The 24175-nt window shown below is 50.6% G+C and overlaps 8 protein-coding genes across 8 annotated transcripts; 5 read left to right on the forward strand and 3 right to left on the reverse strand.

The window, feature by feature from the left end:
• Positions 1-628: 628 nt before the first annotated feature.
• K460DRAFT_357722 (MFS transporter) lies at positions 629-2991 on the forward strand (the record flags this gene model as incomplete). Its single annotated transcript, XM_040932052.1, has 10 exons — positions 629-772; positions 845-1221; positions 1303-1559; positions 1610-1990; positions 2035-2198; positions 2250-2344; positions 2392-2525; positions 2580-2639; positions 2701-2793; positions 2846-2991. The coding sequence occupies 10 exons, from the start codon at positions 629-631 to the stop codon at positions 2989-2991; spliced, it is 1851 nt and encodes a 616-aa protein (XP_040786653.1).
• Positions 2992-3511: 520 nt separating this feature from the next.
• On the reverse strand, positions 3512-9343 carry K460DRAFT_379106 (carbohydrate esterase family 8 protein; the record flags this gene model as incomplete). Its single annotated transcript, XM_040935141.1, has 21 exons — positions 3512-4021; positions 4070-4183; positions 4235-4330; positions 4361-4396; positions 4427-4495; positions 4535-4630; positions 4661-4729; positions 4760-5015; positions 5070-5123; positions 5157-5227; positions 5303-5417; positions 5457-5506; positions 5576-6065; positions 6099-6117; positions 6157-6170; positions 6210-6321; positions 6364-6624; positions 6661-6765; positions 6811-6903; positions 6943-9029; positions 9108-9343. 21 exons carry the CDS (start codon positions 9341-9343, stop codon positions 3512-3514), a joined length of 4953 nt encoding a protein of 1650 aa, XP_040786654.1.
• A 1884-nt stretch (positions 9344-11227) lies between these two features.
• Positions 11228-13263, reverse strand: K460DRAFT_397249 (uncharacterized protein). Its single transcript, XM_040936146.1, has 2 exons — positions 12410-13263; positions 11228-12349 (listed from the first exon to the last, which is right to left on the reverse strand). Exons 1-2 carry the CDS (start codon positions 13230-13232, stop codon positions 11634-11636), a joined length of 1539 nt encoding a protein of 512 aa, XP_040786655.1. The 5' UTR covers positions 13233-13263; the 3' UTR covers positions 11228-11633.
• A 2383-nt stretch (positions 13264-15646) lies between these two features.
• K460DRAFT_157528 (uncharacterized protein) lies at positions 15647-16530 on the forward strand. Its single transcript, XM_040926858.1, has one exon. It carries the CDS (start codon positions 15848-15850, stop codon positions 16391-16393), a length of 546 nt encoding a protein of 181 aa, XP_040786656.1. The 5' UTR covers positions 15647-15847; the 3' UTR covers positions 16394-16530.
• On the reverse strand, positions 16233-17936 carry K460DRAFT_419054 (acid phosphatase/Vanadium-dependent haloperoxidase). Its single transcript, XM_040937978.1, has 2 exons — positions 17362-17936; positions 16233-17282 (listed from the first exon to the last, which is right to left on the reverse strand). Exons 1-2 carry the CDS (start codon positions 17800-17802, stop codon positions 16668-16670), a joined length of 1056 nt encoding a protein of 351 aa, XP_040786657.1. The 5' UTR covers positions 17803-17936; the 3' UTR covers positions 16233-16667.
• A 692-nt stretch (positions 17937-18628) lies between these two features.
• On the forward strand, positions 18629-19096 carry K460DRAFT_263578 (uncharacterized protein; the record flags this gene model as incomplete). Its single annotated transcript, XM_040927484.1, has 1 exon — positions 18629-19096. A coding segment is annotated over one exon (468 nt), but the record flags the coding sequence as incomplete, so codon positions are not given.
• An 841-nt stretch (positions 19097-19937) lies between these two features.
• On the forward strand, positions 19938-21499 carry K460DRAFT_157577 (molybdenum cofactor biosynthesis prote). The gene is made up of 2 exons (XM_040926859.1): positions 19938-20354; positions 20407-21499. Exons 1-2 carry the CDS (start codon positions 20021-20023, stop codon positions 21414-21416), a joined length of 1344 nt encoding a protein of 447 aa, XP_040786659.1. The 5' UTR covers positions 19938-20020; the 3' UTR covers positions 21417-21499.
• K460DRAFT_157578 (MoaC-domain-containing protein) lies at positions 21500-24149 on the forward strand. The gene is made up of 2 exons (XM_040926860.1): positions 21500-21540; positions 21628-24149. The coding sequence occupies exon 2, from the start codon at positions 21669-21671 to the stop codon at positions 24084-24086; it is 2418 nt and encodes an 805-aa protein (XP_040786660.1). The 5' UTR covers positions 21500-21540; positions 21628-21668; the 3' UTR covers positions 24087-24149.
• Positions 24150-24175: the final 26 nt, after the last annotated feature.

The raw sequence follows: 24175 nt of genomic DNA on the forward strand, positions 1-24175 counted from the left end.
TTTACCATCTCAAAGTCAACTACCTAGGGACCAGGTGCTTACTGGCCTTATCAGGCGCCGCGATGTTGTGTTATAGACCTGGGTATGCAGCTACTGCAGCACATCAATGGGAATAATGTTTGACAGCATCAAGGCCGTCGTTTGGACATGGTGGACCTTACGAATCGCGCATTGCGGGGTTTACTGTTCCGCCCAGCATGCTTGGTGACGTTACGCTCACTTCTTGGGCGCCAGAATGAGGCCAAGCACAGACTTGTGACATGCATGCGGCTCCCAAGGTTCCCTAAGGCCTTGGCAACGACAAAGGATGACTTCTGCCAGTCCAATCTTATCTTTCCTCTCCATATTTTCTGTGGGCCCATCCCCGGTCCATGAGGGGGGCCAAGTGGAACCTCGGGGTAACAGATTGCGCTCTACCTCACTTTCAGAAGGGATTGGCGTCCGTCACCCAGGAAATGCACCATGTTCGGACCTGTTCAGGTAAAGGCCTTATTGTTGAGGCAAGGTTGGCGGCCTGCCTAATGGACTTGGTGGTACCATGTGCCGCTGATTTAAAGGTAGATATGTAACGTCAGTCCCGCCCGCTGCAGTTGAAACAATCCAAGCCATCTGCACACTCGCACACGTCATGTCCGAAAAGATATCTTCAGACGCGACCGACGCCGCTCACCATGAGCACTCGGGCCTCGATATGAAGCCCGAGAAAGAGTTGACGGACGCGACTGCGCGCCGACAGTCAGTCGCGCTCAACATTGTCGAGAACCCGCTGAGGGTAAGTCTTGAAGCAGCCACAAACTCCAGGTACTCGCGTTTCAAAAACTAACAAGTCTTTTCACCCCAATAGCGGACTACTGAAGCACAGGCTGTCCTTAATGCGCGCGCTTTCGCCGAAGAGCATGGCATGAGCGAGCACGCTGACGTCTTCGGACGAGCCGCTCTGGTTGCACGTGACCCAGAGAGATTCGAGACGATTACTGAGCTCACCGAAGAAGAGCGCGCCGCACTCATTTACGAGAGAGACCACAAATGGCACGGCCCTACTATGTTGTGGTACTCGATTGGCCTCTGTGCTATAGGCGCCGCCACTCAAGGATGGGATCAGACCGGGTCAAACGGTGCCAACTTAGACTTTCCCGAGGAGTTCCACCTTGTTGGTACATCACGCGGCGAATGGATCGTGGGTGTCATTAATGCCATCATCTTCCTGACTGCAGGTCTCATGTGAGTATACGCGATTGCGTTGCCAATCAAGCCCATTCATCTACGAAAATATGGACGTGCAGCAACTAATTTTGTGTTTAGCGGTGCGTTCATTGTTGACCCGCTCAATCACTATTTTGGCCGAAGGGGCGAAATCTTCATCACGGCTGTTATTCTTACTGTGACACCAATCGGTTCGGCATGCGCGCAATCTTGGCAGGGACTGTTCGCCGCCCGTTTCATCATGGGTATAGGTATTGGAGCGAAGAATGCTACGGTTCCGATCTACTCGGCTGAAATGGCTCCGGCTCGAACTCGAGGTGCCCTTGTCATGTTTTGGCAACTTTGGGTGGTCGCTGGTAAGTGGGTCTTATGCCAACTCTGACTTGATACTGATTGCCATGCGCAGGTATATTCTTGGGTTTCTGCGCAAATGTCATTGTTAAAGACACTGGCCATATTGCTTGGCGTCTTCAACTCGGCTCGGCATTTATCCCCTCTTTGGTTCTCGGTATCGGAATCTTCTTTTGCCCTGAGTCGCCTCGTTGGCTGATGAAGCATGGCCAGTTCGCCAAGGGATATCGGTCCATGGCCAGACTGCGCGCTCATCCGATCATTGCCGCAAGAGACTTTTACTACTCATACGTCATCTACAAGGAGGAGCTCGCCGTGGCTCGAGGTGCGGGCTACTTCAGCCGACTTTGGGATTGTTTTGCAGTGCCTAGGATCAGGCGAGCCAACTATGGTGCCTCAACCGTCATGCTTGCTCAACAAATGTGTGGTATCAACAGTAAGTGGCCTACGTCCCCGCAGATAGCTGTTTCAGGCTGACAGAGTTAGTCATCTCTTTCTACAGCTCATCCATCTTTACCGACGTTGGATACACAAAGGAACAGGCCTTATATGCGTCTCTCGGCTATGGCGCTATCCAAGTCGTTGCTACCATTCCCACTTTGTTCCTTATCGATACCAAAGGCCGGAGGACTCTGACTTTGGCGGTTAGTTTCTCTAAAATTTCCGGAGAGGCTTCTACTGACTATCATTGTTAGACCTTCCCTTTTATGTGCTTATTTCTTCTGGCTGGTGGTCTTTCCCTCCTCAAGACGGATGGAAGTCGTGGTGAAAAGATCGGACCAGTAGTACTGTATGTGTGAACGGATTCATGCATCGTTTGATTTACTGACTTCTTAGTTTTATCTACCTGTTCACCATTGCCTATTCGTTAGGCGAAGGGCCTGTAGCCTTCCAGTACTCTGCCGAGGTGTTCCCAACGATCCAACGAGAGCAAGGAATGGCATGGGCGGTTTGCATTAACAATACTTTTGGTATGTTATTAGTGACTTCGACATGAAAAGTGGTCTTGCTAACTATTTCCACAGCTGGTATCCTCAGTTTGACCTTCCCTCGAATGAAGAGTGTCATGACTGCCACTGGTGCTTGTAAGTGACGCATCACCCACAACTCCTTCTAGAGACTCATCACTAACCATTACTGCTCAAGTTGGATTCTACGCCGGCCTCAATCTCATCGCTTGGTTCATGATCTTCTGTTTCGTCCGGGAAACCAAACAGCTGACACTGGAAGAGTTGGATCGTAAGTGATCATTGCCCAATCCTTTTACCAATCGCTGACATGTTTGCGACAGAGGTCTTTTCAGTGCCAACGAAGACATTCATTGGCTATGAACTGAAGATCTGGCTTCCTTACTTCATCAAGCGCCACATTTTCCGACGAAAAATTGAGAAGCCCCCGCCAATCATCGAAAGGCAAGAAACGGTTCAAAGGGCATAGACAGCGCTTGAAAGAGAGGTCTTGAAGTGCATGTGTATGTGATATGAGGGGAGAGCACCTATGCTCAAGTGAGACGGGGACGTGAAAGGAACTCCCTTGCCGCTTCGCAAATTCAAACAACCCTAATTTAGCTTAATAATTAGGAAAAAGGAGAGGGTATAGTAATACATCACACTGCGCTCTTTTAGGCTGCATGTATGATCGAGTAAGATTAACTTTTACATCTTCACAAATACAGTGTCCTCGTTCTCTAAAATACACAGCAAGCCTATTACACCTTTTAGTCCCTACGCCCATCGTAATTTAGCGAGCTTCTAACACATTCAGTCAGTAAGAAGTTTATCTCTTCCATTCTTATCTACTGGAGCTCAGCGCAAACCACAGCGCGCTCATATTCACATCTCAGAATTTCGATTTGAAATGTTGAAAATATGTTGATTACAAATTAGATATTACAATATCTACATAATATTAATAACTCAAAGGAGTATATGCAAAAGTACCATGTAGCCATCATAGACTACTCAGTACACGTCTTGGCATTCTTCGCCGTCTTAGTTGCCCACACCACCACTGTCGTAGTGACCTTATGCACTACTGTTTTCGTTCCCGCCGCAGCAGTGACCGTTTCCGTCGCAATAGCACCACCCTGCGTGATGGTCTGATACTTCGTGATAGCGCTAGCAGGAACAGTCGTCCGGATCGTCGACGTAACATCACCTCCCACCGTGATGTAAACTGTCTGCTGCTCGCCTGTAACGGTTTCCGAATTCGTCTTTGTCTGCAGATTGCTTACAGTGACGGCTTCGCCCGTAATGGTGGACAGTGATGTTTGGGTCACGTATGTCGTGGTGAGAACGAGGGTTGTGGACTTCTTGAGTGTAGTCGTCTTGCCAATTTGGGTAGTTGAGGTGATAGTCTCAGTGTGCGTTGAGCCTGAACCAATCGTGATCGTCTTCACGAATGAAGTCGTTGTCGCGGTTGTAGTGCTGCCAGGCAGAGCGATCGTCTTTGTGCCGGCGACCTGAGTCTGCGTGACATAGGCAGTGGAGCCGGCTCGAGTCGCGGCTGATGTAACAAAGCTGGTAATTGTCGTGCTGAGAGTTAGAGTCGTCGTCGCAGGGCGAGCTGCGCGTGGGATGATAGCTCCGCGGCGAACCATCCGTTGTGCGGCATCGGTCGGGATGCAAGACTTCGTTGTTGTAGATTTCTTAGTAACCGTCTTGTACGAACTTGTGCTGACGGTCACGAGACTCTTGTTTTTAATAGTAGTTGTCTTTGTGCTAGTGGGCTCCACGGAAGTTGTAACTTTGATAGTAGTGGCCTTGTTTCCCTTGCCCTTCGCGGTGACAGTGCTGGTAATTAGGACCGTCGATCCTTGCCTCTCTGTAATTGTGATTGGCTTCTTAGGGGCGGCAGTATACAAAACAGTAACGGTCGTATATTCTTTCATCGTAAAAGTTTGCGCGGCCTTCGTCGTGAATCCACCTTCATTGATAGTCTCCTTGACGATGCTAGTCTTTGTGGCAGCATCTGGGGAAACTGTGCGGCCTTCGTTTTCTGTCACTACGTCGATGTAGGTGGTCTTGACGTCAGGCAATGCGTTAGAGACTGTGGCGGTAGCCTTTTGTATTTGTGTCTTGGTAACGTCCGCTTCAGTTATCGAGACTGTTTCGGTAACCCTAAGAAGCCTCGTTGAAGTGACATCGGCCCCAGAGATCATGGCACTAATAGTGGACTTGACGGTAAATGTGGTAGTAGTATACACAGTGACAGCCGGAATAGAGCTCGAGGAAACGATGCTAGAAAGCGTCGGCACAAGAGATGAGCTAACCCGTGATGAGGTAGAGGTTGGTGTGGCTGAGATGATAGCCGATGAAACAGTGCTGCAAGCCTGCGCCGAGCCAATGCCGACCGCGAAAGGCTGTGTGTCGATGTGATCGAAGTCGATGAAAGCAGTAGAAGCAAAGAAGTTGCCCAGTTGGAACTGGACGACATCGGCATCTGAGAGCTGTTGCGAAAAGCTAGCGCGGTTGCAGTTGTTGGACCCAGGTCCATAATTGTGATATTCTCCGAACAGAACACCGTCCGTGTTAGGGGAAGACTTGCTCCAGACGTTCCAACCGGCGGCACTGATCATGGAATCCAGGTAGCAGTTGACGTACGCGACACGAGCGAAGTTGTTCCATGGACGTCCGAGACCGATGTTGGCGAAAGTACCTGCGCCGACGGCGGGCTTCACTTTGCATTGATCGAACACAAACCCGGCGCTCGTGGTGTTGGTGAGGCGTTTGTGAGCCGTTATGCTAACGTTGTCCTCATTTGGCGAAATGGTCGAGTCCAAGAAGTATCCAGATCCGGGTCCGTAGATGAAATCCACGTTACCCTCGATGTAGGTCTTGAAGGTGAACAAGAAACCCGAAATGCTGAGCGTGTCCTGGTTACCATAGATCTGGCACCCGTACAGTGCAGCAAACTTGCTGCTCTTGACAGCGAAACCAAGCGAGGCAATGTTCTGTTCAGTTCCCCTATTGTTCCTAAAGTTGATATTGAAGGCATGGAAGAAATTGCCAGTCGCATAGACAGTAGCACCGTCCGTATTGCTACCCGTGGTTCCTTGCGTGTCGACACCGCCGTTGAATTGAATCGTGACTTGGTTTTGGGAGTAATCATCCGTTGCGGAAGAGTAACCTTGGAAAATAGTGTGGCCAGACTTGTTGAGAACGAGCTGCTCTTGATAAACACCAGGGTAGATGAAAATGGTTGCGTTTGTCTTGCTCGTGGTTGGTGCAGCATTTAAAGCATCCTGGATCGTCCCATATGTAATGACATTGGTGATTGGTGTCTTGGAGACGATGAGAGCACCGGCAGGAGGTGTTGTACCATTGAAGGTAGAATTCCCAGTGACTGTGGTGTTTATTGGAGCTGGGGCAGTGATCAAAGGCTGTGGAGTCACTATGGAATTCCAAAAAGTCATGTCGATCCACTCGGTAGAGTCCATCACAGATGACAGATGATACAAGTCTGAGGTGAGAAGCGTGGCGTAGCCGAAGGCTGTGCGAGCAGCAGCGTTGCTCTCCCAGTTAGAAGGGCCGGTGTTGTTGAACTCTGCGAAAGTAACATGGTCTGTTCGTGGATCGGTAGCAGACCATATCTTCCAGCCACTTGAGTTGATAGCACTGTCTAGGTAGGAGTTCTTGACGACCACTAGGGCATACTGAGAGTAAGGGCGGCCTAGGTAAACCTTATTGGTAAGATCATCGGTCGCGCCAGGCGCAGTAGTGAACAGGCACTGGTCGAAAATATAGCCACCGATTGCGGAGGAAGATGCTCTGCTGTGAGCAGTGATAGCAGACGACTTGCGCTTAGCACCGATTGTGCAACCCTTGAAATAAGCCTTGGAGTACCCCCAGATGAAATCGATTGCGCCGCCAATGTAGCAGGACTCGTAGTATTGATAACCAGCGGTAGCACCAGTCAGCAAAGTATCTTGCCATCCATCAAATGAGCAGGCATAAAATGCGATATCGTTGCCATAGATCGATGCTGCAAGCGTAACGTAGGAAGCCTGGGAGCCATCGAGGTTATCGCTGTTGATCATGTTGATATTGTAGAGGCTGATCCTATTGGAGGCTGTTGCAAAGGTAGCCGTCTCCGCATCAGAATGACCGACAGGCAAAGGAGAGACGGAGAGACCACGGGAGTAAGTGATTGTGACCTGATTGTCCTTGTATGATTGACCGGGGTTGCCGCTGGTGGAACCAATTATCCTCACTGCACCGGGACGTTGAATTGAAGGGATCTGTTCGGTGTAAGAACCGGGATACATGAAGATAGTCTGGTTAGTAGAATCCTTGGGAAGCGACGCAAGAGCGGCAGTGAGGTTGGTGAAAGTGGCATTATGACTTCCATCTAAGGAAACAACGACAGCACCAACCGGTGGCACAGTACCGCTGTCGGGATGCGCGTTGATTGTGGCAGTGGTGGCAGATCCAGTGATGGTACTGTTGGGGGATGGGGAGGGCGATGTGGAGGGCGATGTTGATGAGGGACCAGTAAGGCTATACGACGGCACATAGTTGTACGCTGTCATATCGAGCCACGTGGTGTCGCCGATCCAAGAAGCAAGCTGATACTTCGTAGCCTGAGATGCCGTCAAATTGGTCGCAAAGCTCGCACGCTGTGTAGAGGCTTGCCATGATCCAGGTCCCGAGTTGTTGAATTCGCCAAACAAGACGCCAGAAGTCTGCGGGTTGGTTGGCGACCATACAGACCAACCGGCGTCCTTGATGTGCTGGTCAATGTACGAGTTCATATAAACAGCGATGGAGAATGCCGAGTATGGGCGACCGAGGTAGCTCAACCCGTACGTACTGCCATAGGTCGAGCTATAGGTGACCTTGCAGGAATCGAACACATAACCACCAGCTGCATCGGCGCTAGCTCGAGACTGGGCGGCGATACATGATCCAGGCGTGTTGGTAACAATCATACATTGATGGAAATAGGCGGCAGAGAAACCCCAGATGAAGTCAACACTGCCCTCAATGTAGCAGTTGCTGAACACCTGTGTGCCCTTATTCGCGAGTAAAGTGTCTTGGAATCCGACAAACGAGCATCCGTATGCCGCAATATTCGCTCCATAGAAGTCAGCAGCTAGAGCAGCAGTGTTTGTTGTTTGTGGGTACGTATTGACAAAGTCAATATTGTACATTGCCAGACCAGAGTTGTCGTAAGTCTTCTTTGCATTGATGACAGGTGTTTGTTCGTTTTGTCCGGCGCTAGTCAGTACACCATTGGATATCTCGATCCTAACTTGATTCTGCGTGTAGTCGTTGGTGAAGCTAGAGGCACCGATCAAAGTAACCTTCCCCTTGCGAGTGATAGAGAGCTGCTCAACATAGGTACCAGCACCGATCTGGATTGTGTATGGCTTGCTATCGTTGGGCAGAGCACTGATCGCGGCTGTCAGATTGCTGTACTCGCAAGGTCCAGGGTTCTTGGAGACTACGAGAGTACCGGAGGCTGCTGCAGCAGAGCATGTCGAGGAGGGGGTCATGGAGCTGAGCGTTGCTGAGCCGGTAGCAGTAGAGTTAGATGAGACTGTAGAGCTGACAGACATCGTCGATGAAGTAGTCGAAGAAGCGGAAGAGGCGACGACAGGCATAACGGAGTTCGAAGCATGCAGAGAAGAGACGACATTCTGGTCAATCCAAGCAAGGGAAGAGCTGCCGAAAGGAGAGAACGCGTTGCCATAGACCTTGTCAATGGTATATTGAGAGACTTGGTCGGCTGTGAGGAGGACGTCATAGCTAGGACGGGAAGCAGCGTTCTGGGAATACGAGCCTGCGCCAGTCGTTCCAAACTCACCATAGAACGATGATGTAGTAGCAGCAGAGGGGTGAATACCTGCGGGAGAAATCAGATACCCCATTGCAGTGTCCCTGTAGATCACCACAGCACCGGCGTTATTGGGAGCTGCCAAGAAGACGCCGGTGTTGGTGTTACCAGGCTTCTGCTGAACGGAGCTAGAGTCGAAGACGACGGTCGAGTTATAGAATGTTCCGCCGACGGCCGCACCCTTGTTATACACGATGCTGGCACTAGAAGACAAGGGGACAATGGTTGATTTGTAGACGTAAGCGGTCGGTACATTGTAGAAAATCTTATCCGAGCCCTCGATGTACGAGTTTGCGAAGAATGCAAGCCCGTATGAAGCGGAGATTGCAGTAGCACCTGGGGAGACAATGGAGCAGCCATAGAATGCGATATTGTCACCTCTCAACGAGAGGACGACCGCAGCCGTCGATGCAGATGTGGTGGCTGAATTGAAAAAGTTGATGTTGCGTAAAGTGACTCCTTTTGCGCTGCTGGTTCCGATAGTGAATGGGATCGAAGGAGACAAGACAGTGACTTGATTCTGGGACCAGTCGGCAGCAGCAGTAGCAGTGGCGCCAACAATAGTGATTGTGTTTGAACCCAGGATTGTGACGGCCTCAGAATAGGTTCCAGGTAGAACAGTAACTGTAGGGATGCCGCTAACCTGAGCTGCACTCACAGCCGCATTAATAGCAGTGAACTGTCCTGAGCCATCTGCAGCAACAGTGATGATAGACTTGGCGCTAGTTGAGGCTGTAGAGCTGGCGGAAGGCGTAGACGTAGAGAGCGCCGAAGATATGAATAAGGAACTCAAAATTGAGCTTGCGGAGGGCGTCGGCGTGGACGACGTAGGCGTAGACGGAGAGGGCGTTGCAGAAGTGAGTGGCGAGCTCAGTACAGAGCTGGTAGCATCAACGGAACTACTCTGAGCAGTAGCAAACCCAAGCAGGGCAGCAACGACGAAAGATCGCATCGTGAATAACGATCTATCCTGAGAGAGTGAGTGACAGAAGTGAAAGAATATTGCTTCAGTCAGGAGATCTTCACTGGGATATATACAGAGTTGGCTCTGGGTCTGGCCCCGTCATACCGATGTCGACGAACTAACACTGTGGCTGACTTTTACGATCCTCCCAACTAGCTGGATCGCCCCGAAATCCATACTGGGCTGAGGTAGGATAAGAACCGAGTGGGTCGCTTTAGACAGGCAAGGGAGGACTGCCAAATCCGGTTAGGTGCCGCAGTACATGATACCTTTCGTTTTTGGTGGATCATATTGATACGATGAGCAATTTTGGCCATGACTTGGAAGAGCGACCAAGCGCCTAGCATGCGGAAGCAGCATTGTGATGAATCTACATTGACGGTAACGGTTGATAGGAATTTAGTGCATCAGCAAGAGATCGCGAGTGAGTATCTCTGAGGTGGTGAGGTCCGCTGATTTCTGCTTGACCAACAACGGAGCAAAAGATTGGATCCGTGTTAGCGTTATCTTGCGTCCACGTTGCCCTACGGGAACGATATGAACTGGAGCCTTGATTTCTAGAACGTCTCGGTGATTTGCGGCTGATTGTAACGGCGCGTTGTCGGAAACACCATGCTGTGATGATTGGTATTGACCACAGGAACATCCGCACCACCTCAAGGCGTATAGGTTGTACCGACATTCATATCATACTGTCGTGGTTTTGTGTGCTTCTCCTAAACCAAGATGCTCGTGACGTATACAATTTAGGATTGGTGGAGATTGTGCTATTTCCCTTGCCATAGTACCGACATGGCAACGGCAAGACGAGTCCGGACGCGACACGCGTGGGAGAATCTCATGGTGGGTCTCTCCCGTCCGTGTTCTGGATGTTGAATCGGTTCACGTTGGCAGACAAGCTTCGAGCGGCCAGGATGAAATAGCGTTGAAAAGCTTGTCTCTAGATCTAGCAGCACGGCACGTTGGTTGTTCAACGACCTAGGGGCATGGGCTAGTCGGCGACTCGGGGGCCAAAAAAGTTCCTCCAATAACGTTTGCCCGTATCGATCTAGACATAGCGCTCCATCGTCAACGATATCGATTATATCTATGTATAGTGTGTGGTGGATCTATGAGGCGTCGTAATGCCGTGGCAATCGAGAGCACGAAGTGGAGACGAGCTTTGCGCTGTCACGAAGAAGCAGTCGGAAAGTCTCGAACAGTTACTTACAAGTTGTGGTATGCATGGGTTTTCGTCGAGGAGAGCTGCGTCAAAGACAAAAAGTAGCGGGGAAATCCACCCACGTGGGTGAGGACCTTCCCGTCCTTTGTGTTGCGTGGCGGAAAATAATTTTGGGAAACCGACGCGGCGGCCAGATCGTAAAAGATCACGGCGCTAGTACTCCTGGAGACTAGACTATGTATTTCTTCGCAACTCCTTACTTCGGGATCGTCTTCACATTTTGGACGTCTTCACGGAGTCAGGGACAGGGTGACGCTGCCCAAAATCGACCCTGACACTGAGCCTTCTTGTATTAGTGCCAATTCTGATCCATCGCTTGCCCCAGTCGAGCTTGACACCACCTGGGTACCCACCTAGATGCTTGTGCGCTTTTGCATCACCCCGTCCTGAAAAAAATGTGAGAGTGAACCGACCAGGAATCTAGAATACCTTGATGGCTACAACCTAACGGAATCTCCCTTCTCATGAGATAGTTGCCCCTCTACACTAACTGTGGCCCAGAAGTCTACAGCCTACTACCAACCCCTTTTGAGCATAAGATCAGCTTTAATAGTTTGGCTTAAGCTGGGGTCTTTGTTGGAACAAAGCGACCAACATAACCTAGGACCACGTGGGGGGGAAACGTGGCTCGGCTGCGGGGAGACAGCAGCGAGTATTGTACATCGCCACTATTGACTACTTCAAGTTGGGCCATCTTTTTCTTCCAGGTGGTGTATGCAAAACTAAATCGTAACAAAGGTTCTGGAAATTAGGGGTGGACAATTTTCCCTTTTCACTACCCACTTGTCCACTTGGTCACACTAGCCTTCTATGCTGCTGCGAAATCACATTGATCCATGAGTGTGGTGACTCGTGAGATATCATCATAGTGTGGACGTAAAACACACCACTTCTGCTGCTACTGTTTATCAGCGGATGACTTGCCCGACCGAGTATCACGCCTGAGTAGCTTCGAATGGCCGCTGTCATGGCGTAGTAAAGATCCAGAACATCTAGGCGCACACAAAGTGTTTACATATTATACATGCTGATAGATATCTATAATACACGTTGCACTTATGCTGTCCGCTCGCTGTGCACCTCTTCATCCTCTTCCTTCTTCGTGGTCTCGTACCTCTTGCCTCGGAAAGCATACACACCCCAATTGCTGCATGTAACATCGTGGGGATCCAGATCGTTGAGGTCCCAGCGCAGACTTCGGAATAGGTTCTCCCCAGGTTCGAGGAGCATGTCCATCTCATTGCCATGCCTCTTGTTCAAGAAGTCGACGTCTTGCTGCATATCCCACGGCGAGTATCCTGTCGCAATGATTGGACATTTCGTCTCCAGGAGCAGGGGTAGTGTCTCTTCCCACTCGTGCATCGAGGCGGGGTTGCCGAAACCAGGATGGAATACCACAAAGCAGTCGAAGTACGGGTCATAGGGGTAGAAATGTCCCTTTTTGTGAATATTTTGATAGTACTCAACGAAGGTACTGATCTTCATCGCATTCGAAATGCGGTCTTCGACGACGGCGCCGAATGGGTTCAAGGGCGTACGCTCGGGCAAAGGGAGCTCCTTCTCGCGATTCGCCATAGACTCGGGCCCGATAAAGTTTATGGAGAATTGAACACGGTGGAAGAGGTAGGCGAGCTGCATCCACGTTTCGCGAGGAAGGGAGGATTCGGCACGAGCACCGAGGATGAAGAGACGCACGGAGGGGGGCGCGAGGCGGACGTTTTTCCAGGAGTCGCCTCCGCCAGTTCGGGGAGGATGAAGGGTATGTCGGAGGGCTATTACACTCACGTTAGTCCTGTCAAGAGATGAGTATTCTTAAGTCTATGATTACTTACCACTGAAGCTCTTGAGCCCCTCGGGCGTCATCCTGCCGTTCTTGCGAATGTTGTATGGACTCAGCTCATTGATGATGCTGGCAATGGTCATTGGGTATGTCAGCAACTTGGTCGCCTGCCGCATCTCCCGGTCGTCGTTGAGAGCGTCGAAATCTCGGGTGTAGAGATAGGTATCCCAGCTCGTCATGTTGACCAGAATCTCCTCCATCTGCGGCTCGGCAAACTGAAACTCCTTGAAGAAGCGCCCACTCCTCAGATCGTGATCATCCTCGTTACTCTGCCTGAGGATATCGCACACCTCCAAATGTGCCTCGTAGTCGTCAGCCCAATGCTCTTCGCAGCAGTAGACGGGTATGCCGCAGTCGGGGCACTCGAAATCGACATGTGCGGGCGGGGCGCCAGTTGACGAGGATTTGCGGGCTTCGAGGTCCATGGGGTTCTTTGCTGCGCGCGTCGGTTGATGCGAAGGATGCGGGCAGTAGGCATGTTGGCGCATGAACGCAGCGCGTTTGCGGATCTGTGGTATGGGCGAGTTTGTGAAGGAATTGAAAAGGTTGTCTTCCGTCAGAAGGAGCTTGCGGCGGATGCCTTCTGGATCGACATATTCATAAGGCTCAAACGGCTTCTCGAGGCTTCGCTGCGGCGTCGTAGAGAGGCTTCTTCGGGGGAGGGCGAGCTTAGTTTGGGCAGGGCCTTTGGTGGAATGATTTCGCTGCGCTGGGCTATGCTGCAAGAGGGGCCGGAGAGCCTGCGACGGCCTCAATTGGGATCGTGAGCTCTTGATGAGGGATAGGCACTGCCTGCACGTATATGAGGGCCTCATCTTCAGCGGCTGGCGTCCAATTGCGGATGAGTAGAAGCTGCGATATCATGGGACGATCAATTCGCGAAAGCTGTTGCGCCTCGGCGAATTGGGCGCCGACGGGCTCGTGCGTCAAGTCAACGCATGCTGACGTGAATACTTACACAATTATTCAGACCCCTTTGTAGTAATATTGTTTTTGGCAGACCTATATTTCCTACGCAGTATTGGAGTACCTAAAGTAGCTTCTGGAACTACATGCATCCTGCAAGTAATGGGACTGCTCATGGTGGATAACACCCTGCCAGCTCTGCAAGGGATGAATAGGACGAATGCTTTGGTATGGAATAATAGGCGAATTATAATAAAAGGCAGACAGCTCATGCGACCTTTCTTCTTATATGCACGACTCTAGGAAGTTTCCAGTCATCGGCCTCCAACATCCATGGTGCCGAGCAATATATCGAGAACACGTAGACCCAGCGCATATTATACCTGGAGTCTTGCTCTGCGCCACAGTGTTTGGCTGTGTCATCAATTTTCGACGACGGTTCCTGCAAGGCTGAGCCATATCGTAATCTTGAGAAAGGAGGCTTAAGACTAGTCTTTCATTCCAATACAGAAGGAACGCGATCGAATCTCATAACACAGCTGACTGAAGATAGCTACACGAGCCGCACACGTCATTCGGGGTTTGTGGGATTGTCTTGATCAATATTGGTCTTATCATCTGTTTCGATACCTGTGCTCCACCCAAAAGAGGCCTGGAATTGTAGGCTATAGCTAGGCGTTCACTCTGTTCGCTCGCTCGTCAATTTTCAAAATCCTACGCCTGGTGGTCATGCTAGCATCAGGCGTCCCACGAGTAGACCAATTGGTTGCGTACGCAAGCTACTTCCCGATAGATCAATACCTGAAAGAGCTCGTAATCCTCCCACTCTGTGAAGCTAGAAACGAGGTATGTTTGCGATCGCATCATCTTCAAGTGAGCCTTATCACTACTTTGGCTGCATGAAATCCTCTCACACTGCGGCCGTTGCGAAATTCTAGGTAAATCAAGGTAAGGTGTGGAGTCGAAGCTGACCCTATGTACTAGAATGCGCCGGACCGCAAGCCTCTAGTCATCTAAAGAGCTGTTCCTCAGGGACAAATTAGCTCACACACCGCGATAGCGAGACCTATCTTCTTTCATTCAATGGTCGTCGACCGGAACCAACATAGCCCTGACAATGATGCCCCACCCTACAGTCCAACGCAGTCCTTGAAAGTTCAGTATTTAGCTACTTAGGAGCAATTTCAAAGCGCCCACTGTAAGTATTGTTTCCAAACCTCATGAAGCCATCGTTGATTTTGTCGCAGTGCTAAAAGAATTAGTTTCTTCCTGCCTGCGATACTTACCATCTCACCGTTTATGTTCCATCATAATAAAGTGCCCACTCCATACAGTATGCATTGAGCTGTCTTGCCAGCTGCGAATACAACACGCGGCTGCCGATTTTATTAGATTCAACAAAATCCTATACGGAAATGTAACTCAATACTGTGAACCGCTCTAATATTGAGTATGGCACATCTACGTTACAAATGTCATCGTCGAATTGTTATACATTTCGAATGCCCAACCCAGCGCTACGATATTAGTTTCTTGACAGCGTCTGAAGGTCGCTTGAGCATGCGTAGATTCATTGCATGTTCTAACGATCGTCCACGGGGCCTAGCAAGTTCAGCTGTACGCCACGTATCATCGAGGCTTACTGACGCTTTAGTACATCGTAAGATGCCCTAAGATGATCTGCATGCTATCTTCTTGCATGAACCTGATTTTCTTGGCCTGTCTCTCACAGCTAGTCCTCCAGAAGTACCTATTATCCAAGTACAGACCTACTATGTTCAATGCCATCCTCGAAGAACTAGTCTCCCATCATCTACACGACAGATGTTCATTAATCTAAAGTCCGGGCAGAGGTTGAGATATGACGGGTGGATTTAAGATGATTGATTGTTGTCTCGTGAAGAGTATGCGTTTCTCAGCTGCAAGATTGACATATATCGAGCTTTGCACGCGAGCTGAAACATTTTCAAGGACACTTCAGCTATTCATACAGATCAGCAACGTCGCAAATCGGCTTAGCTACTTTCGTCTAGAGGGTTTGCTCAACACCATCTTTACGGAATGATCCGGTCGTGTCTCAGGTTCACATTACCTCTTCCGTCAAATCAGCGTTCTTCTCGTAGCACCTAAGGAGTTTTGTCCAAGTCTAGTCTATGATGGGTGTTACTCAACAGTTTCTAGTACCAGTACAGGACAAATGAAAATGTATCGGGGCGCGTACCTCCTGTACGATATCACACATGTCACGCGCCAGATCTTTGGCTTGTTGGCTTTCGAAAATATTCAGATATGATTTGACGCTCCTCAATCCAGCTGAGTGTTACGTCTCCGAAAGAGGGGAAGCTGAAATGTCGAGACCATGGTTGAGACACCAGTATCACGTAGCCGTGACAGGTTCCCCGCACACCACACAGGTATAAGTATCCTGCTTGTTTCCTTCACATCAAACAATCATAGCATAGTACGTACTAGGAACATCAACTTTATACAATCCCAATAGTTCTCCATTTAATTCACCGATAACATGCCTCTCTACCTTGATCCCAACGCATGCTACCGCATCACCTCCGCCAACCGTACCGGTGACCTGCAAGGCGAATCCGCCAGTCTCAACTCGCTCAAAAGCCCTGCCAACACCCTGACCGCCTTGCCAAACAACAACACACCTACGCTAGCCAACATCTCCATGATGGGCCCCTCGGCTGAAAAAGGCCAGCTTTGGGTCTTCCGCTGGGTCGCCGACGTCCAACCCAACGGTTTTATCTGGACGCTGCACAACCTCCATACAGGTCTCACCCATTGCATTGAGCGAAATGCTGACGGGACGCTCAACATTGGCAAGCTCGACAGCAAGGCGAAGGATAACCAGATGTGGTATTTTGAAATTGCGCCGACGGGCAATGCTAAGTGGATGATGCAAGACAGGCAAGGCCAGAATTTCGATGTCAAAAAGGGGTCGTCGCAGGTCAAGGTCTTGCCGTCGAAGGAAGCAGATGGAGGGGAGAAGACGTTGTGGGATTTCAAGTTTGTGCGACCGGCTACTATTGGGCAGAACGGTGAGTTGTCTTGATGAGATAGTGGTTATCAGGTATATATAAACTCGCAGTAGTCCTAGCTTGCAATGAACACTTATGAGCAATGGAAGAATCGCGCGCTCACCATTTTTGGTAGTGCATGTTCATGAGATAGAGAATTATAAGAAAACCGATAAAGGTAAAATAAAGGCAGACTACTCAGCTTGCTTTGTCGCGACGGGAAAAAGGTGATTCCCTTATACAGCCCTGCTAATAAAGTCTGACCAGTGACGATACCATTTGCTCGACCATACGTATCAATCGGATTCGCTACTTCTCCATCGGAATGTGGTTGTTGCGCCAATTATACACACTCCGATACACCATTCTGTACGCCATATGCGCGAACGCCGTGCCCACGAGACCGCCAAAGATGATATCAACAGGATGATGCCACCCATCTCTAATCTTGCTGCTAGCCAGGAGAAATGCAATGCACAACGGCGCAGCAAACACGACAAGTTTCCAATGCTGAATCCTGCCCCGATGACGGCCATCATCTAATTGCTTCTCTTCCACAGCATTTGATTCGATTTTGCTCGCTCCAGTTGTATGTGGAAACCCACTCCGCAGTTCTCGACCGAAGACCTTCAGGTGTGCATTCAACCACAGCGCAAGAAATCCAAAGCCTGCAAAGGCTGCACACGCATGGCCACTTGGGAAACTCATTTGTGCCTCCTTGATCTTTCCTTTCTCCCCAGTGCAGACTTGACTCGCGGTGAAATAAAGGTGATTGCTCGGGCCAGGGGTGTTGAGACCAAGGCGAGAAGGAGGTATAGAGGGAGCGCAGATGGAAAGGAAGTGTGGACGAAGACCTCCGATGAGTATCTTCATGAAGGATTGAAACAGAGTCGCTGTCGCGAGAGCATAGCCGAGACCTATGAGCTGTAGTTTGTCAGTGATGTTCGAGCTTTCGTGGGGAGTCTATGCGACAAGAAGGCATAGGCTCGCTGTTCAAACTCACCGCCGCGTTCCCGTCTCTAAACCGTCTAGTTCCCCACAGAGCAATAGCACCCAGGATCGCCGCTGGGGCACCAAAGCTCACAATAGCACTGGTAAGCGTCGAAACGTACTCGCCCATGTACGGCTGTCCGTACTTGCGTCCAAAGCCGCTGCGCTCGATTCCAGGATAGAGAGGAAAGTACCGTGGCAGCAGCGGCGGGGAGAAGGTGTAGATTAGAAATGATGTGAGAAGACACAGTAGCTGCGTCGCGATGTCGAGCCAATTTCTCCGGAGCCACTGTATGAAAGGTGGACGATCACGGAAGCCGGGAATGAAGGCATCTCGCCGGCGATGTTGTACTGGTGGTTGGGTGGAAGCTATTTCGAGGTCTTTGTTGGCATCGATGAGAGAAGATGAGTTTGGTGGTCGAACGACAGGCGGTGTTTTGGTGACTGCGTCCATGGCTGGCTATTGATGATGAACCAATTTCTGTTGTGGTGAGAATACGCTGCTGTATATGATGTAGACGTCGGTCGCATAAAGACGACAGCACTCGTTTCCTCTTGTATTTGCACAGCCTTATTGTGCAAGTACCTAGGTAAGCGCTTTCAGTGACCGTTGCCAGTTTACTCAATTTGTGTGCTCTGAGTAGGCAAGTACACCCAATGGCTAGTGGGTGGGGATAATGAAGATTGCAGTCGCGTACTGACTATTGGTGCCCCTAGTCTTGCGCAGGTACCTAGGTAGTTTCCATAAGCTAGGGGTCTCGATGACTGACTTGAATGATAGCTTCGATCTTTCAGTGACAACAATATTGCTGCAGATGCCATCTTAGCTCTAACACTGACTAACCGCCCTTCTAAATTCTTATTCATACTACTTTCGCATGACAGTATAGAAGAAGCAACTATAGAGATAGGTCAGCATACCGAAAGGGAGTCGTGGGATCCCCTTGGACCAACTCTTTTAGAAGTTTCATCCACATCGACATGTCGCATACCTTGTTTGAACAAAGACAGAGTCATATCGAGGCACTAAAACAATGCCCAAGACATTGTCTTTCAACTCCACCACGCTGGAACAGTTCTATTCTGTCATGTTAAAGCGAGCGTACAGGTGTGCATACAAACCAGCGAACGACAAATAAATAAGGGACAAACAAAACTCTGACAACTAATTGCGAGAAGAAATCATGGCGAGAGAACATCTTGCACGCACTAACAAGACCAAGGCCATTCAACAAATGACTGCGCTGATCCAGCGACGCCATACCATCCGAAGCAGAAGTCCACACATGTCAGGCCTAAAGATCAAAATTCCGAAAGGAATATGGAACTCTCACGACCCGAACAGTCACAAAGTCACGAAGTCAGGCCCAAGACTGAGGTTGAAAGTGACGCCTTCCACACGCGACAACATTAGTAGAGCAGCGACTCAGCCGCAGCCTATATCTTCTAAAGAGCGCACACACTGCAAGGTGAAGCTCTGGCGATTCCACTACGGCGGTCCGAAGAGAAAGGGGAAGGGGAAATCGGAGAATGAGATCACCTATGAACAGCCGTGCCTCAAACCGACTTGCGCAAATTGCTGGAGGTGGCATTCACAGCTAGTGCAGACGAACCGAGTGACCAAGAGCGAGGGCGACGAGCAGCAAGACGATAGGCCAAACCAAGAGCCGTCCAGTCTGGAGATCGACCCTAGGATCCTGAACGGTACATGGCAGCACTTTCAGGGTCGCCGTGGCAGTGTGGAGAGCGCAAATCAAGAAGTCACCAACGATGGTGGATATGGTAGGACACCGGTGCTTACGCCCATCAAAGCATTCAACTATAAGCAAGGTCAGCCACCACAAGACTTTTCCAAGAATCCACACTCCTGCACGAGCCCGAGTTCCCCGGTTGGATACCTATAACATGTCCTTCCCCACCACCCTATTGATCAGCACCCTTTCCACTAATTCGGAGACAGCGAGGGGAAAGTGGCGCCCCGACCCGAGAATACGACAAACTACGCGCTTAGTCTTCACATCTCATGAGGGAAAACGAAAGTACAAGGCCTTGCTGAAGGAAGATCAGAGGCAGGAGGAAGAGAGGGAGTACGATAGCCCGAGGAGGAAAGAGTAGGGGTAGCGATGTCGTGGTGAAGGACCGCTCGGTGTAATCAGCGCGTGAAATTGGTATTTAAGAGTGATTAGGGGAGGCCTCGTTCAGTAGGGTTGTGAGAAGGTACTTAGGCTGAAGAATAATAAGTTGCGTGTGACTGGTCCTGCCTGATATGGATGAGTCCATTCCGATGTTCGGAATCTCGGAACATGAGTGCGTGACGCAGAAGAACTGTTCTAGCACGTGCCAGGTGATTTGGACCAACGTGAGAATTAATGTAACAAAGGCTCCATACCCGCAGGAAGAGTCTCGAAGGATGTTTCTTACGATTGCACGAGGATATCGTCGCGAATTCGAATTATCCTGGGGCGGGGGCGGAGATACCCCACTTACTCGTCACTCTCTCCTTAGTCATTATGCCAAGCACCTCTTAGAACCCTGCGCTTTCCTCGGATAGCGCATGTCATGCCTCAGTCATCTTCCACCTGCGACTCGATTGTGTATATAGGTCCCATGTCTGCCCCTCCCAATGTTAGACGAGGAGCTCTTCCTACCTGCGACTCTCCTTAACACCGCATATGGTTAGAGTACGGACAAGGCCGCCGGGGAACGCCGCTCTGCGGTGGGCAGCTGGCTGTGGCGAACATTGGACACCACCGTCGATACGCGCATTGCGGCCGAGAAGCATTGCGACGAATGCTGCGGTACGAGAACCAAGCGTTGAATTTCCAGAAGGTGTTCCCCCAGCACCAGTAGCACCACGACGTACTGGGCTGGAGCGCAAAGAGGCCATCAAGAACGCAAAGCCATTTTCCGACTTTTTGACCGACACGTTCAATAGGCAGCATGACTATCTGCGCATCAGTATCACCGAGCGGTGCAATCTGCGATGTCTGTACTGCATGCCAGAAGGTGGGCTTTGACTCTCTGACTGGCGAAGAACACAAACTGATAAAGTGAATAGAGGGCATCCCACTTTCGCCGTCTGCAAACATGCTCACCACGCCGGAGATCTTCTACCTATCGTCGCTCTTCGTATCGCAGGGCGTCACCAAGATCCGCTTGACGGGCGGCGAGCCCACTGTGCGCCGTGACATCGTCCCATTGATGCAGCAGATCGGCAGCCTACGCCCGAAAGGTCTACGAGAACTCGCACTCACAACGAATGGCATTGCATTACACAGAAAGCTCGATGCCATGGTAGAAGCAGGTCTGACAGGAGTCAATCTCAGTCTAGACACGCTAGATCCGTTCCAGTTCCAGATCATGACGAGACGGAAAGGCTTCGACGCCGTCATGCGGTCCATCGATCGCATACTGGAGATGAACAAGCTCGGCGCCAACGTCAAGCTCAAGGTCAACTGCGTAGTCATGCGCGGGCTGAATGAGCGAGAGATTTTGCCTTTTGTCGAAATGGGCCGTGAGAAGGATATCGAAGTGCGCTTCATCGAGTACATGCCTTTTGGTGGAAACAAGTGGAGCGAAAACAAGATGATAAGCTTTCAGGAGATGTTAGACATTATACGGACAAAGTACCCTGGACTCAGGCATATCCCGGGGCACAAGAACGACACCAGCAAGACGTACGAGGTCCCTGGCTTTGTCGGCAGGGTTGGTTTTATTACGAGTATGACCAACGACTTTTGCGGAACATGCAATCGGCTGCGCATAACGAGCGACGGCAATCTCAAAGTGTGTCTGCACGGCAACGACGAGGTCTCACTGCGTGACCTCCTGCGGCAAGGCAACAGCGGCGAACCCATTGATCAAGAAGCATTTGAGCGCATCAGGCAACTCGAAATGGATCGCCACGAAGGTCGCCTGAGTGATGAGACCATCCTTGGGTGGGGCCAACGAGAGCGCGAGCTCCTCGATATGATCGGCATAGCTGTGAAGAAGAAAGCCGAGAAGCATGCTGACTTGAACGACCTCGCGAACATGGAAAATCGACCCATGATTTTAATCGGTGGGTGACGTGGATTTCTTTTCTTCAACTTGGTCAGGTTGGATGCTCTTACGATTCATGGCGGTTATTGCATAGTTGGCGTACGAGCGGTCCTTTCTCCTTGTGAGCCTGCTGCTGTTTTGGACGTAAAATGTCTGGTTATATACACCAATCATATACCCCGTTTTCTCGCACTACGTCTCTCCAAAGCCTGTGATGTACCTTGCTAACCTCGTGCAGACAGGAACGCCTCTTTCGTAAACCCCAGCTTACCATGGCCAATGAACCAACACCAGCCCAAGGGCGCTCACGCGACACCGCTTTCTCTTGGTCGATCCGTTCTCCCTCTCCTCTCCTCTGTATCGCCTTCAATGATCTCGCTCCGAGCATTTTCGACAACCCCTACGCCTGCAGCTAAACATGAGTATCAGACAAAAAATCCGAGGTTGGAGCAGAATGTGTCCTTCAAAAAGGTTAATCAGTTCCTCACTAGGTTTTCGTCCGGGGAAGATACGGAAAGACTGGGGACAAGAGCTCCCGTTGCAAGTGTCAAGAACCTGGCTATAGACACAAGGGAGTTGAGAGAATTTTTGGGTGAGATCGGATTGCCGCAAGCAAGGAAAAGGCTGCTCAAGGGCATCGAGAGTAAGATCCGAGAGCTGGAATCCCGCATCGCTGGCGCAAAATTCTTTGATGTGGCCACAGACCCAGGAGATTGGAAACAATTCAGTGTATCTGCCGATAAAATCATGACCGGGTTGAACCCTAAAAATGAACGGGCAACGAAACGATCGTTGTGGCGAGAGCGGAAGAGGACTTCTGCGCTCTTGAACGAAGGGCAGGTAGACTTCGATGCAGAGTACAAAAAGCTGGAAGATGTACAACAGAAGGAAATCAGTGACATGGAGGCTATTCTTGACATGTATAAAGCGCACGCTGAAACCATCAAGGCCGTCTTGAACGGTGCTGAGGATCTGGAGAAGGTACGGATGCAGAAACGGAGATTGCTAAGCAAGAAGCACGAGTTATCCAAGCAGCTCGAGAAAGAAAAGGAGGAAGCACAATGGGCTAAAACTACCAGACGGTTTATTCCAGCGAAAGAGCGAGAGACTAAGGCGGAATCTTTCGACTTGGGTGATATTTTGGACGATGCATTTATCAAGGCTGGGGGGGCAACAGAGGCAATGCCAGAATTGGATATGGCGACATTTATGCCACAGCCTCCTTCCTATGGTGGCTCGCAACAACTCAAGAGGATATCAGAGTCCAATTCTACCTTCAAGAAGTTCACGGCGAGAACACCAGCTGCAGAGAGGATCTCGGCAATGGGGGGAGGCTTAGGCGGCGATGTGAAGCCAACGACCACGAAAGAGATGGACATGTCCTCTAGGTCAAGCAATGAGGATTCACTTCCATCAGACCTCCACCCTGCTAGTAACTACGACCAAACTGTCCCGACGCCTCAGCGCCAACCGAGTGACAACCTCCGTCTACAAGTACCCCAGTCTGGCCTGATCTCCATTGACCCAGATTTCACCGCAAACTTCGATACCGAAGTCTCAGACCTGCAATCCCAGATCTTGCAATTGCAAGAACGCCTCAAGAGCTCCTATCCGCGCATCGACACACTACCGTTCGACGTATGGACTAGCAATAACCAGAGGACGCTGCGAACGTGGCTGAAGATCCTAGTTACTAGGTGGCAGACGCGCTTCGATGATGCTGGAGGTAGTTCGAACAACGAGGAAGTGAAAACGAGTAGAGTTGATGAAAATGTAAAGGCAGTCCTTGATCAGATGGTCAGAGATCACGATCTGAGCAATGACGCTGCCGAGCGCATGGCGAGGAGGTGGGGTCAAGTCTTTGAGAAGAGGGGTGACATCGGTGGGGATGCGGAGGGCGTGTTGGATTGGGAGGAATTTGATGCTGTGGGAATGGGTTTCTTGAAAGAGGGTGCTGACAGCTATGTTGCCGAAGGGAGGAGGTCAAACAGCAGAGACGCTTCTTTCCGTGCGCAGAACAAGGGGCGTATCGGATTTGGTCAGCTTTCGTACAAGCCGCTCACCCGCCGCCTATACTCGACATCATCCCGCGCAGCATCGGATCCTGAACTATCCAAGGACGCCAAAACTACCACCTCTGGTCCTCAGCAACCCTCGTCTCAGCCCAGCCTACCGCACCTCACATCCACCGGCTCCGCACACATGGTCAGTGTCTCCGCCAAAGCGCACACGGTCCGCACCGCCATCGCCGTCGGCACCGTCTACTTTTCCAACCCAACGCCCCTCTCCCTAATCCGCAGCAACAGCCTGAAAAAAGGCGACGTCCTCTCCGTCTCCCGCATAGCAGGCATCATGGCCGCGAAAAAGTGTCCCGACCTCATCCCGCTGTGCCACCCTATCGCGCTCACGCACGTTGGCATCGAGCTGGACGTTCTCGACGCCAAGCAGAGTGAGGGCATGGGTTTCGGCGGTGTCGCTGTCGAGGCCAAGGTTCAGTGTACGGGTCCTACGGGCGTCGAGATGGAGGCGTTGACTGCTGTTATGGGCGCTACGTTGACTGTTGTGGACATGGTCAAGGCGGTGGATAAGTTCCAGCGCGTGCAGGATGTCCGGGTTGTTTTGAAGGAAGGTGGGAAGAGCGGGACGTGGAGGGAAGAAGGGTGGTGTTCCTTCCAAAGTCCACGCGTTGAGGGATAAAGCGGTGCAAAGGGTACACGGGAGGAAGGGGAGGGATATTGGTGTGTAACGATATTTGGTTGTGCATTGAACGGCGTAAATTTGGAGGG

Source organism: Cucurbitaria berberidis (assembly GCF_010015615.1).
Source record: "Cucurbitaria berberidis CBS 394.84 unplaced genomic scaffold K460scaffold_4, whole genome shotgun sequence".
NCBI lineage: Eukaryota > Fungi > Ascomycota > Dothideomycetes > Pleosporales > Cucurbitariaceae > Cucurbitaria > Cucurbitaria berberidis.